At 35.6% G+C, this 14,963-nt stretch overlaps 2 protein-coding genes across 2 annotated transcripts; both read left to right on the top strand.

The window, feature by feature from the left end:
• The first annotated feature begins 11,598 nt into the window (after positions 1-11,598).
• LOC134268461 (tigger transposable element-derived protein 6-like) lies at positions 11,599-11,994 on the top strand. The gene has a single exon (XM_062750721.1). The coding sequence runs from the start codon at positions 11,599-11,601 to the stop codon at positions 11,992-11,994; it is 396 nt and encodes a 131-aa protein (XP_062606705.1).
• Positions 11,995-12,318: 324 nt separating this feature from the next.
• Positions 12,319-13,044, top strand: LOC134268459 (tigger transposable element-derived protein 4-like). The gene has a single exon (XM_062750719.1). The coding sequence runs from the start codon at positions 12,319-12,321 to the stop codon at positions 13,042-13,044; it is 726 nt and encodes a 241-aa protein (XP_062606703.1).
• Positions 13,045-14,963: the final 1,919 nt, after the last annotated feature.

Raw genomic sequence — 14,963 nt, 5'->3', positions numbered from 1 at the left:
CTGAATATGAATTTAATTGATTATTTAATTTACATGTTGTAACTTTATAACTTCTATATTACCATAATGTTTAGTTGGACATCTGTGAGGTCCGGTAAATGTCATAGGGGAATTACTTGTTCAATATTGAATTTTTGCATGAAACAGCGTACAAACACGTGAATAAGGTGGCACATAAAAACAGATTATACATGTAATTTATTTTAACAATTTAAGTTCTTCAAAGTGAATTTAACATCTGACTTCGAATTGATTGTGTTTTTCAAGCCTAATCTCTGGTATATATGTAATTATAACCTTTTTTTTTTTTTTTTTTTTTTAGGCTTAACAAATTTAATTCCTAATTTTTTTTGATATGATATAAAAACTTTTTTTTTTTTTTTTTACAAAATTGTAAAACATACTTTTTTTATCTTTTAAAATTTATACCACTGCAAGCAGCGAAGTAACGCGACTTTGTTCTAAATTAATTTTAAAAAGTATGCATCCATTTTTACTGGAGGGGCTGGGGTCATTTGTTAAAAAAAAGAAAATGGCAAATCATAAAAAAAAAAACAATGAAAAAAAATTTTTTAAACCACAACAAATGAAAAAAAAGAACGCAAAATTAAAATATAGGGACTAACATTATTCATGTTGGCAGCTGTTTAGGCCTTTATAGTTAACGTTTTAGGGGGGGGGTTAAATAGGTAATGTGTCGAATTTGTTTTTATTTAATATATTTTTTTAAAAAAATGATTTAAAATGCTACTTGAGAAAATTTATTATGTTTACTCACATACCAATTACAATGTAATAGTATTATAAACATAAATAGTATGCAAACGTTTGCTTCCTCGGGTTCACATCCTTTTGGTCGATTTCGTTTGAGGTAGGGCTTAAGAAAGGGGTTTACTCCCCAATATTTATATTATTGCACAGCAATGAATCCCCTAAAACATACGATCACTAGAAATTTCTAGCGATTCTTTCTCTAATGGACTATCGAATTATCCAAACAGCGTTTTTGTCATTTATTCACCTCTCACTTGAGGGAAGCAAACACTTGTGACGTCATTTAATTATTGCATTTTAAAACCCGGGAAATGACATTGTCAAATTATTATGTTTTACAGGTGCAAATCAGACGTTAACATTGATTATCTTTGAAAAGGGGTACCAATTTTAGTCGGGTTTTCGCCAAAATGTTTTATGAAGCAGGTTTAGTGAATTCCATTGATGGGTAAAAGTACCATGGCCTATTTTCAAGGAATTTTACAGAAAATTCTATTTTTTGTAACCATGGCAACACCGTTCATCGAAATCAAAAACCGATGCACTATTATATGTATCTTGTGTAGTCTACTTGTATGTCAAGTTTTCTGAAATCAGATCAAAACTGTAGGAGGAGTAGCATTTTAAAGGAATTTCACAGGAAATTCTAATTTTATAAATGGCTGCTCATTAATCGAAATCAAAAACCGATGCACTTTTATGTCCCTAGTGATTACTTGTGTGCAAAGTTTTTGTAATCAATCAAAATTTAGGAGGAGTAGCTTTTAAAGAATTTTGCAGAAAATCCCATTTTTGTAACCATGGCAACCCTTTTTTTGAAATCAAAACCATGCACTACTCTATGTATCTTAGTGTAGTTCTTGTGTGAATTATATTGAAATCAGAGCAAAACTGTAGAAGGAGTAGTGTTTTAAAGAATTTTACAGAGAATTCTATTTTTAGTAACCATGGCAACACCGTTCACCAGACCAAAACTTTAAAAGGGGTAGCTTTTAAAGGAATTTCACAGAAAATTCTACTTTTAGTAACCATGGCAACATTGTTTATTGAAATTAAAAACCATGTTTCTATGTATCTTAGTGTAGTCTACTTGTGTGCCAAGTAATATTAAATCAGATAAAATTGTAGGAGAAGTAGCGTTTTGAAAAATTGTTTACAGACAGACAGACAGAGACAGACGGACGGACTACGGACGCATTACTATCGCATAAGCTCTTCTGGCTTGACCAGTAAGCTAAAAATTAATTTATTAAGTAAGAAAGGAAAAAATATTCTTAATTAAAAAATCAGTTATCTGTCATGTCAACAATTTGAAGCAAATGATGTTTTTACATACCGATAAATGAGAGATGATAATTTTAAAACTGACCACAAATTCCACATACTTCATAAATGTAGAATAAAAAAGGTTCTCAGTTAGCCATATTATCATGTGTATATTTCCATCCACATAGATAATACTCACATTTATATAAATCCTTCGATTTATAATTGGAGGGCAACTTTTTGGATGATCTGCGCAGATTCTCTCTGTTTTTCTTAAAATGTTTGCCGTTTTATCAAACGTTATGCAATGTCCACACTAAAAGGAAGTTTCAAAGTTTTTTTTATTATTATAAGTCATAACTTACTATCGTTGGAAAAAAACCCATTTACAATAAATCAAAATTTATGAATTTTTTTTTTGTATTTATACAAAATTTTATTCTCAAACAAGAGGCCCAGGGGCCACAGCGCTCACCTGAGCATATCGGGTAGGAAAAAGCACATATCAGATCAGAACTGAAAGTTTACTGAGGTGGGGGAGGTGCTTGAATTTAAACACCCATGGGAATAATGATTTGAACGAATTAACTAGAATCTACACTACCTGAAGATGATTCAATATAAATATTATAATCATGGCTTTGAAGCACTTGAAAAGAAGACCTAAAAAGGTTTCCCTATATATAATTTATATTCCTATGTAAAACTTTGGTCGGCCATTTTGGCCCTACTCTAGCCCCGGGGATCATGATTTGAAGAAACTTATATCTACACTACCTAAGGATAATTTCAAATGAGTTTCATCTTTCCTGTCTCAATGGTTCTTGAGAAGAAGATTTTAAAAAAAAAATTCCTGCATATTCCTATGTAAAACTTTGATCGGCCATTTTGACCCCACCCTACCCCCGGGGGTCATGATTTGAATAAGCTTCAATCTCAAATACCTGAGGAAAAATCCACATGAGTTTCATCTATCCAGGCCCAGTATCCTTGAGAAGATTTTTAAAGATTTTTCCTATATATTCCTATGTAAAACTTTGATCTCCCATTTTTGGCCCCACCCTTCCCCTGGGGGTCATGATTTGAACAAATTTGAATCTACACTACCTGAGGATGATTCCACCTAAGTTTCATCTTTCCTGGCCCAGTGGTTTTTGAGGAGAAGATTTTTTTAAAATGCCATTAATTTTTCTCTAATTCATAATTATCTCCCCTTGGAAAAGGGCATTTGAACAAACTTGAATCCCCTTTACCCAAGTATACTTTGTAGCAAGTTTGGTTGAAATTGGCCCTGTGGTTCTTGAGAAGAAGATGAAATGTGAAAAGTTTACAACAACAACAACAACGACAGACAACGGACAAATTTTGATCAGAAAAGCTCACTTGAGCTTTTGGCTCAGGTGAGCTAATAAAAAATGAATGGAATAGGGCAGCAGGCAAATAGCCCTCTCCCTCCACAAATCAAAAATTTCTGTTAATGGCAAACCTATTACATTTATCACTGTAGCACAGATTTCTATAAATCCTGTATGGTTTGAATTTGGGACACAATATATTGGTAATTTTCTCTAGTTGTACAATTTTGCTTGATTTGTTCACACTTCTTTATGCTGGCTCTAGCTTTCCATTTCGATTCTGTAGTTGGACAAGATCCAACATCTTTGGACGTAAGAGCACTCTCTGGGCATGACTGTGCGCAACACACATTCTAAAAATAAAATTATAAGATAGGTACATGCATATGTAAGTCTATGGAAATATTTTACAAAGCAGACACTTTATATGGAAAATTTGTCAACTCATCAGAATTATACTGACACGCAAAAGAAACGCAACACCCTACTTTAGGGTGAAATAATTATGTAAAGTAAAAAAATCTAAATCTTAAAATTAAGGATATCTTCAAATTGGTAAATATCGGTAATTTAACGGTTGAACGATTTTCATACCATAACCAGAAGTAAAGTTTGAGTCTGCATAACAGAAATCGAAAATTGCATGTTTTACAAAACAGCTGGCAATATTATGGAGTTTTAAGGTTTTGTACTGTTCATCTTAAGTAATGCAGCAATATTTCCTGTAACGAAGTTAAAGCTTCTTGAAAATGGCTTAAGTGCACATTTCCATTGCTCTAGCTGGAAAATCACAAAGTAAAGGCGATGGAGAGTTGATGATGCAACCAGAAGTCTCTATCGAGACTGTTGCTCTACTGGTTTGTACTTATCAAAAACCATTGCACTATTTTATGTATCTTTGTGTAGTCAACTTGTGTGCCAACTTATTTTGAAATCAAACTAAAACTGTAGAAGGCGTAGCGTTTTAAAGGAATTTCACAGAAAATTCTATTTTTAGTAACCATGGTAACACCGTTCATCGAAATCAAAAACCGATGCACTATCCTATGTATCTAAGTGTAGTCTACTTGTGTGCCAAGTTATATTGAAATCAGACCAAAACTGTAGAAGGAGTAGCATTTTAAAGAAATTTCACAGAAAATTCTTTTTAGTAACCATGGCAACACCGTTCATTGAAATCAAAAACCGATGCACTATTCTATGTATCTTAGTGTAGTCTACTTGTGTGCCAAGTTATATTGAAATCAGACCAAAACTGTAAAAGGAGTAGCATTTTTAAGGAATTTCACAGAAAATTCATTTTTAGTTACCATGGTAACCTCGTTTATCGAAATCCAAAACTGATGCACTATCCTATGTATCTTAGTGTAGTCTACTTGTATGCCAAGTTTTATTGAAATCAGACCAAAATTGTAAAAGTAGTAGCGTTTGAAAGGAATTTCACAGAAAATTCTGATTTTTTAGTAACCATGGCAACACCGTTCATCGAAATTAAAAACCAATAAACAGAGTTATGTATCTGAGTGTAATCTACTTGTGTGACAAGTTATACTGAAATCATACTAAAATTGTAGGAGGAGTAGCGTTTTAAAAATTGTTTACAGACAGACGGACAGACAGACAGACAGACGGACGAACGCATTACTATCGCATAAGCTCTTCTGGTCTCTGACCAGTAGAGCTAACAAAATACACACATTACATCTACAGGTCTTACTTATTTTATTCATAAATCATAGTCTTTGGACCAGAAGTCCAAGGGTTACTACAATGCGCTAAGAGAAAATTCAAACCTAAAAATGATCTGGCCCCGGGATCATGAAACAATTTAAGCTTATGTCAAAAACTTAATGTTGTACTAAAGTTTTATGGAAGGCAAACACATCAAAACAGAAAAATATTTCAATTTAGATTCATAAAAATGTTGATATTTGCAAATGTTGAGATCAATTGAATAATTTATATTCATTTTACAAGCATTCAAAAAATTGACTTAAGTCTAAGTCTTTCTCATGATCCCTGGGGCTAAAAACAGGCATTTAAAAATGGTAAAGAATAAATCCTTCGCTCTGATCTCGATATTGATTAACCTATTGTATCCTAGAAATTAAGCTGCTAATGTTGTTTAGGACAGTCTTGCACGTTGTAATTGAGTGGCTGGGAGGGGGTGTTTGAAAAGTCATATGTTACTTAGTAAAGTTGAAAGATAAATATTTTACATTTTTATCAAATCTCTATGTTCTGAAAAGTGAGTTTAGCCTTACTGTATTCTTTTTTCACTGGATACCAACAATCTTGACCTTTTGACCTTGACCTTGAAGATTTCCATACTTGTGAAAAAACTTTAACCTTGGGTATAACTTTTGAATGGTAGGGAAATAGGGCTTCCATACTTCACATATGTAATCCTTGTGAAAAGCCCCTTCATTGGATACCAAGAAATTTGACCCTTTAACCTTGACCTTTGAGAATGACCTACTTTAAACCAGAGGGCCATGGGCCTTATAGGTCACCTGAGCATTATGTAACAACTTTCCAGTGATTGAATTTAATTCATCATAACAATACACTTAGCACTTGCTTAGTTTGTTTACTTAATACCCATACACAAAGTAGGGGAAAAAAATGCATTTCAACTAATCAATTATATTCAGCAATAATCAGTAGTGCCCCTACCACACATGAACCCCTGACCCTTATGCCTTGATATTTGATTAATACCAAGGAGCAGATTTCAAACCATTCATTCATTTTCAGTATATAAGTACAGCCCCCACCCCTCTATGGTACCCCTGACCCTGGGGCCTTGAAATTCACAATTCTGGAAGATTAGGGCCCTTGTCCATCATAACTATATAGGTAGTTCATCTGCTTAATGATACCCTAGAGCAGAGAAGAAATTTTTTTAAAGATTTAATGTATTTTCACTATATAATCTATAGTGCCCCTCCCTAACACCATAACCCCTGACCCTCGGGCCATAAAATTCATAATTTTGGTAGAGGCACTCTTGCTCACCATAACTAGACACTTAGTTAGTTTATTTAATACCCAGGAGCAGAGAAGAAGATTTTCAAAGAATTCATGTATTTTCACTATATAATCAATAGAGCCCCGCCCTAACACCAGAACCCCTGACCCTAGGGCAATAAAATTCACAATTTTGGTAGAGGCACTCTTGCTCACCATAACTAGGCTCTTAGTTAGTTTATTTAATACCCAGGAGCAGAGAAGAAGATGTTCAAAGAATTCATGTATTTTCACTATATATTCAATAGAGCCCCGACCTAACACCAGAACCCCTGACCCTGGGGCCATAAAATTCACAATTTTGGTAGAGGCACTGTTGCTCATCATAACTATGTACTTAATTAGTTTATTTAATACCCAGGAGCAGAAAAGAAGATTTTTAAAGAAATAATGCATTTTCACTACCTACATCTTAGCCCCGCCCTAGCACTAGAACCCCTGACCCCAGGGCCATGAATTTCACAATTTTGGTAGAGGACTCATTGCTGATTACAATCATGTAAACAGTTTGACTGCTTGATGTCCAGGAGCAAAGAAGAAGATTTTTAAAGATTGCATTAATTTTAGTGATTTTGGCCCCACCCCTCAGGCCCCAGGGGGCAGGGATCATGAAATTCACAATTTTTGTTCCCCTTCACCCATAGATGCTTTGTGGCAAATTTGGTTGAAATTAGTTCAGTGGTTGCAGAGAAGAAGCTTAAAATCTTCAAATGTTAACGCACAACGCACGAACGCACAACGCACGACGCACGACGACGGACGAAAACGGATAGCAATAGGTCACCTGAGTTTACTCAGGTGACCTAAAAAGCAAACCTTGACTATAACTTTTAAAGATTAGGGCTAGTGCTTTCAGATACTTTACATATTTAATCTTTATGACAAGACCTTTTGGGTACCACCAAATCAGACCTTTTGACCTTGACCTTGGAGTTTGACCGACTTTTATATGAAAATTTTAACATTTTACTTTGGCCATATCTTTTGAACAGTATACACCAGGACATTTATACTTCACATATGTTATGTTTGTTAAAAGACCTTTTACTGGATACCAACAACTTTGACCCTTTGACCTTGACCTTGTAGATTTCCGTATTTGTGAAAAAACTTTAACCTTGGCTATAACTTTTGAACGGTAAGGGATAGGGCTTCCATACTTCATATATGTAATCCTTGTGAGAAAACCATTTATTAGATACCAAGAACTTGACCTTGACCTTTGATATTGACCCACTTTAAAAAAGCAAACCTTGACCATAACTTTCAAAGAGTTAGGGCTAGTGCTTTCATACTTTACATATTTAAACCTTATGACAAGACCTTTTATTTGATAACAATAACTTTGACTTTTGACCTTGACCTTGGAGTTTGACCTTCTTTTAAGAAATTGAACGATGACCATAACCTCTGAACGTTAGGGCTAGGGCTTTCATGCTCTACATAAGTATTTTATGTGGCAAGACCTTTCATTTGATACTAATAACATTGACCTTTTGACCTTGACCTTGGAGATTTTTGTACTTATTAAAAAACTTTAACATTAACTTACTTTCAAATTTCACAATTGTTTTCCAGTGAGAATACCCTACTTTTGGTACCAATTAATTAAATTTGCATTTAAGAAAAGTTTATTCTTTGATATGTTGCCATACGGGGGCATCAGTGTTTTACAAACACATCTTGTTAATATACCGAAAATCGCTATTTCTGGGGATTGCAAAATTCTAAAAAAAATTCAAATAAATTTCAAAGGTAAAATAAACAAAGGATGCTTGGTATTAAAATATTATTTCAAATCAGTAGAATTGAGTGCTATCAACGACTTCTGAATAAATAGGCTATAAAAGGCTTATATACCAACTTTGTTCATCTGCACTTTAATTTTAAACATGACAGAATTTGTAATTTTTTCCGTATAAATTAATAATTTCTATATACTTTGGAAACTCAAATCAAATATTTTAATACACTTCCTCGAGCTCTTTTCTGCAGTTTTCCTGAATTTTTATGTGGGTCTGAGGTGTTATTTGAGTTTAACAGCGATTCTCTATGTTACCATTAATTTGATTTGTTTGGTTGTTGCAGGGGGGGGGGGGGGGAGGGGGTTGCTTTTATCCTTAACTTATTTAACGTTGGAGTTGAATCTTGTCTCTTACTCAAAGAACTTGAGATTGATTGTGACATTTGGATGAAAGGTCAAGGTCATTAAAAACCACCACCTCTCTAACTTCTATCCTGTCAACCGAAATAAACTCTGAAAGGTGTTTCTAGATACATGTACATGTACTTCATGTTTCTTTTTACACTTGGGTCAAGGAAAAGGTTAAGGTCGATTTCAAGTTCATAGGTCAAAGTGATTTTGGTAAATAGCTAATATCAACATTTTATTCAGGTTACCAGTGACCTTGACCTAAGTTTCAAAGTCAAGGGTCAAGAGATCTGCTTCAGTGTGTTACATGTCTTGACATTTAGAAGTTCTTAATTTTGCAAGAACATCAAAAACTCAAGTATACTGGTCGTTTAACGCATTATGCGCGCGCATGTGCATGTACGTCCTTGCATTTACTTTTGTTAGTAGCATAATGTAGAAATCTATTTTACCTATTCATATTCTGAATTTCTTTTGTTATCCCGTTTCATTGAGAATTTAGAAAGTTATAGACATTTAAAGTTTCAGCCAATCGGATTGCAGCACACGTGCATGTGCATGCTTTCATGAAAATTGTTACATCATGCTGTAGATCTTCATAATGTATGAATATGTTCAAAATTTCACAGGATTTTGTCAGAAAACAAAAAATATATTTAGACTTTAGTTTCAGCCAATCGGAGCAAAGCGCATGTGCATGCGCGCGAGATCTTGCTATTTTGACCAAGTCGTCATGTCTATACTACTAGTATATCCTTCTTTTTTGAGTTTCAAAGCATTTCATCCAAATTTATAAAAGTATCGGCTATATCTATTATATTGGTCATTTCACGTGTTACACGTGTGCGCACACGCACGCACATGCGCGCAAAATGACCTTCGTTCTGCACATCTACATAATATAACTAGTGACCCTAAAAAGGTTTCACCTAGATCGGATGAGTAGTTTACGAGAACACTCGCGGACAAAAAAGTACCGGAGAACAAAGAAGAAAATTCAGAAAAAGTAAAAACAATATGTTCCCAAACTTCGTTTGGGGAACATAATTAGTAGTGCACCCCATCCAACAGGAACCACTGACCCTGGGTCACATATTTCAAATTTTTCAAAAACACATCTTCGCTCTAATAATCATCATAAATGGTTGAATAATACCAAAAAGCAGATTTCAAAGATTTAATTTAATTTTTACAGAATATGTAACCCCCCTCCCTATTAGTACCCCTGGCCTGAAGGGCCCTGAGATTTATCATTTTGAAAGAGACACCTTTCTTCATCATAAATAGGTACATGTACTTACCTCATTCGCATAATACCCAGGAGCAAAAGAAAAGATTTTCAAAGAATTCATGCATTTTCACTACATAATCATTAGAGCCCCGCCCTAACAACAGCACCCCTGACCAAGGGGCCATGAAATTTACAATTTTGGAAATGCATTGCACATAACTATAACTTGAGTTTTATTCTATGAAGGAGCAGAGGTGAAAATTTTCAAATGTATGAATTATCATTATATAATCAATAGAGCCCCCCCCCTTACACCAGAACGCCTGACCCAATGGCCATGAATTTCACAATTTTGGAAGAAGCACAATTGCTCATAATAAATATATAATAATTGTTTATAATAACAATATACAGTATCGACCGGACACAACCTAACAGAAAGCGAACCCGGAGCAGACCCCGGGATCGCTCTCTGGGTCTGCTTCGGGTTTGCTCGGAGTCCGCTAGGGCTGACCCCGAGCGAACCCCTAGCAGACCCCGAGCAACCCGAAGCGGACCCAGAGCGAACCTGAAGCGGACCCAGAGAGCAAACCCCAAATTCAGTAGCGGTCCCAGAAAGCGAACACTCGTTCGGTATTTCTTTACAGAGCTATTAATCAGGATTAGCAATTAACCAATCAGCGCGTCGACCATCAAAATGGCATATTGATCTGTCGATTGAGATGAAAGATCGAATGTGTGATGCTATTCGATATCAATCGAAACATTGTACATACAAGCAAAGCATGTGAATGTACTGTATAAATCTATTATTATAATTGTAAAAATACTTTTTTTTATAATTATTTATTTTAACTCGCCAGACTGTATGTTATATTTATTTAGTTTCTCTTTTTTTAAAGTAACTAATAAAATACGTACTTTAATTTTCCAGGTAGAATGTTACATGTTTTTACCTTTTTATTTTCTTTAGTTTTTGTAAACCAGTATAAATATCTGTATTTCGAACATGGGATATCTCGAATACCCCGCTTATGTCGAAGTCGATCGCCGGTCCCGGCCGTATTCTCTATATATATGATTAAAAAAACTACTGATATCTCGAACACGGTAATCTCGAATACCCCGCTAGTAGTGTATTCAAGGTCCCAAATCCAAATTTTACCTGGCTTATCTCGAAGTGCAGTCAATTTTCCGGTCTACTGAACGCACCTGGTGTCGTAACTTCACACATTCTCGCCAGTGGCAATTAATTAGCACCTTCGAAACCCTGGCGTATCTTAATTAATCCCAAGCTTATGAGGGTTATCTATGACATGATAATAGCTTGGGTGCTTGGTGTAGTTTACGATTAATAAATAAACAAGTTCACAGCCACTCTGAAATTAATACAGCAGTATTACCGATAATGCATTTAATAATACACGCTAAATGATTAAAATTAGAAATTCAAAAAACACAGGGATTCTTCAAAGTGAACTTGAATTAAAAAATTATAATGTTAGTCGGCTATAAAACAGGACGTAAAATAATTTTTCGTCATTCAACAAGATGTCTCAAGACAGTACAGAGAAGAATTCCAGACCTGCTCTCAAGAGAAAACTAAAGACCCATACGATTGAAACAAAGTTTCAAGCCATCGCTGATGTTGAAAAAGGAAGAGAGAGTAAAGCGGCCATTGCGAAGAAGTATGAGATCCCCCCCCCAACACCCTATCAACGTGGATCAAGAATGCCGAGAAGATCAAAGAGGCCTACGAACAGAGCGCATTCGGACCACAGAGGAAGAAGATGAGAACGGCGACCTACAAAGATACAGACCAAGCAGTTCTACAATGGTTCAAGACAGCCAGAGACCAGAACGTTCCAGTGTCCGGGCCCCTTCTCATCGCTAAAGCACAGGAGTTCGCTTCTCAGCTTGGCGATGAGTTCAAGTGTACCACTGGGTGGCTCGAGCGCTTCAAAGAGCGCCATAACATAACATTTAAACGTGTGTGCGGCGAATCAAAGGCCGTAAATGAGGGCACTGATCAAATGACAGAGTGGTCTTCCACTCTTCAGACCCTCTTAGGCGAATACAGTCACAGTGACATCTTCAATGCCGATGAAACTGGACTGTTTTTTCGTCTACTCCCCGACAAAACTCTCGAGTTTAAAGCTTGTGGTGTTCGGTGGCAAGAACAGTAAAGAGCGGATGGCTTTAACTGTCATGGTTTGCAGTTAATCATGGCAACTTTGCGTCTCTGGTGCTGAAAACGTCTGTCCAGTTTTCTCAGCCAGGCTGTAAAAAGCTCAGATGTTATCCAGGGTTTTTTGTTTGCCTCGTAAGACGTAGGCAGTGTTTTGATGTTTTTAAAACATCGCGGGTTTTTTGATTTCCCGATTACGAGAAGTGGTATCTTTTCATTACCCGCCATATTAGCGCAAACCATGACAGTTAAACGCTCTTTGCTGATGTGGTGGCAAGAACAGCAAAGAGCGTTTAACTGTCATGGTTTGCGCTAAGTTGCCATGATCGTCGACAACTGTCCAGCACACCCCAAAGTCGACGGTCTTAAAGCCATCCGCCTGTTTTTCCTGCCACCGAACACCACAAGCAAGACACAGCCCATGGATCAAGGAATCATACAGAACCTGAAAGTCCACTACAGAAAGCAAGTCATTCTGAAACAACTTCAGTCAATAGAGAAGAAGACAGAGTTACAGATATCGGTCCTAGACGCCCTCAGAATGCTCAACAACGCCTGGAACAAAGTCACAGAGAAAACCATCAAGAACTGCTTTCGACATGCCAAATTTGTCATCAATGAGCCAGAAAACACACCAGATGAAGAAGAAGAAGATCCAGAAGATGACATCCCCCTAGCCGCCCTTCGCCTCCGTGTGCCCTTTGAAGATTACGCACAGGTCGACGAGAATGTCAACACAGCAGAATCAACGACAGATGCAGACATCGTAGAGAGTATCAAGGCGACGAAAAACGAAGAGAAAGAAGAAAGTGAGGAAGAAAATGAGCCCGAGCCACCCAAGAAGAAACCCCCCACCCCTGAAGTCCGTGCCGCATATGAACTCATACAAACCTGGGCTGAGATGTCGGACAACGCAGAAGACCTTTTCCCCGGCCTCCAGAAAATCGACCGCCGACTTGTGATTGAAGAACACAGATCATCGTCTATGCTGCAGCAGTCCTGTATTACACAGTTTTTTGGTGACAGTGATAGTGACAGGAATATGTAATGTGTTTATGTGATTGACTGTGCGACTGTTTCCAAGTTTATCTTAGTGCTGATCTTTGTATAAACATGTGCCGTTTTCATTGTTTATTATTCGTAAATGTTATGTTCTATTTTTATAGTAGTGCTCATATATAACAAGCGTTTAATAATATACAATGTACACATACTGTATAATTTTGTAGTGCTAGATTATATTTTGAAGTGAATATTCAATAAACTATAAATAAAAAAAAATCCGTCTTTTTCTTTTCTTACGTAAATGGTTCTTGACTCTAACGCAAGTGTTACATCCGGTTTAAGTTTGTAAGCATGGTATGGATTACGCAAAGTTGCCGTATTTTCGATAAAATCAGTAAGATACATGTATTTATTTATTTTTATTCATTACAATAAGATTTTACGTGATAAAAAGAAGAAAACTATTCTTTTGTTTATTTAAAGTATGCTTGAGACTTTACATCACACTTGATTGATATTACGGTAATACATGGCTCATTGGTTAACACATAATACGAGCATAATGAAATTTACCGATTCAAAATCAAAATTGCAAGATGACTTCGGATATCTCGAACCCCCGGATATCTCGAAGTTTTTTCCGAGTCCCCCGAAATTCGAGATACTGATATTTCACTGTATAAGTGAGGAATGGATTTCGTTAATATTTCATTTATAAGTAAAGATGAGCTACATATCAGTGAATATTTCACTTATACCTCACTTATAAGTGAAGATCCGTATGGTATGAGCGAAGTATAAGTGTGGACTTATAATTTTTACCATATACTAGACTTCTCTCAAGGAGCATTATGGGATTCAGGTAGCCAATCAGAAAGTTTGTCTCTGCAGAGATCAGCAACAAGAATTTGAAACCAAGTTTGTGTCTGTGAAAGGATGTTACAGATTTTAGATTTATTTTGAGTATGCCTTCACATCAGGTACAACAAGTAGGTTCTATTTACATCATCTCTCTATTTTAACTTCCTTTGCCTGAAATTTTTAATCAATTGACTCAGTTGTTTTCAGATTTCATAATCAAGGTCATTAAATCTTGTTGCATTTTTGGTTCAACATTTTTGTTTGTAAACTGAATTGATATGTTAAGTTTGCATCTTCAAAGAAATGTCATATGAAAGTGATTTTTTTCCATAAAGTGCAGATACATGTGTATATGTAAAAAATAGCTTTGAACATATCATGCAACCCCTGCATGGTTACAGGAAATTCTGTTTTAAATTAAGATCTTACAGGTAGTGTTATACTTCACTTATAAGTGACTTATAGATGACTAATACTTGATAAAGTATGAAGGGTTAATGCTTGACTTATAAGTCACTTGTAGTCACTTATAAGTGACTATACTTGCATAAAACATAAGTGGCTAATACTGGCTTATAATTCACATATAGGTCAAGTAGCTCATTTGCATATAAAATCCTAATGAGCAACTTATTAGTCACTTATAAGTTAAATGTACCAGTGAAGTGTAAGTCCAAATAAACAACCTATAAATAAAAAAATAAATCACTTATAAGTCACTTATCAGAAATTTCTGTTAGGGTTATCAGTATCAACATGTGAAGTTTGATAACGCCATCTTAAATGGCATGTTTAAGACTCAGCAAAACACTAATTTAAGAAAAGTAAGGTCAAGGTCAAAGGAAAGGAAAAAAAATGTTGATGCAGTTGCATAGCTCTCATCAATATCTATCAGCATATAAAGTTTGATAAGTTTGATTTGAAGTTTGATGAAAATATCTTGGATAGTTTCTTTGAAATTTTGCTTTGAACAGAGCTAAATGCAAAGTGCAACTGAAAGACAGACGGAAGGATGAAAGGACAGAAGGACAGAAGACAGACATGACAAACACTATATGCCCCGGCCAAACGCATGGTGGGGCATAATAAAAACTATTGTTA

The sequence above is a fragment of the Saccostrea cucullata genome, unplaced genomic scaffold (genome assembly GCF_032062105.1).
Source record: "Saccostrea cucullata isolate Sc308-1 unplaced genomic scaffold, CSIRO_AGI_Scuc_v1 ctg8723, whole genome shotgun sequence".
Classification (NCBI taxonomy): domain Eukaryota; kingdom Metazoa; phylum Mollusca; class Bivalvia; order Ostreida; family Ostreidae; genus Saccostrea; species Saccostrea cuccullata.
This window is presented reverse-complemented; position numbering and strand designations above follow the sequence as displayed.

What these genes read in the sequence shown, in the direction of transcription:
- LOC134268459 (XM_062750719.1), top strand. Translation starts at nt 12,319, where the DNA reads ATGATCGTCGACAACTGTCCAGCACACCCCAAAGTCGACGGTCTTAAA.
- LOC134268461 (XM_062750721.1), top strand. Translation starts at nt 11,599, where the DNA reads ATGAGAACGGCGACCTACAAAGATACAGACCAAGCAGTTCTACAATGG.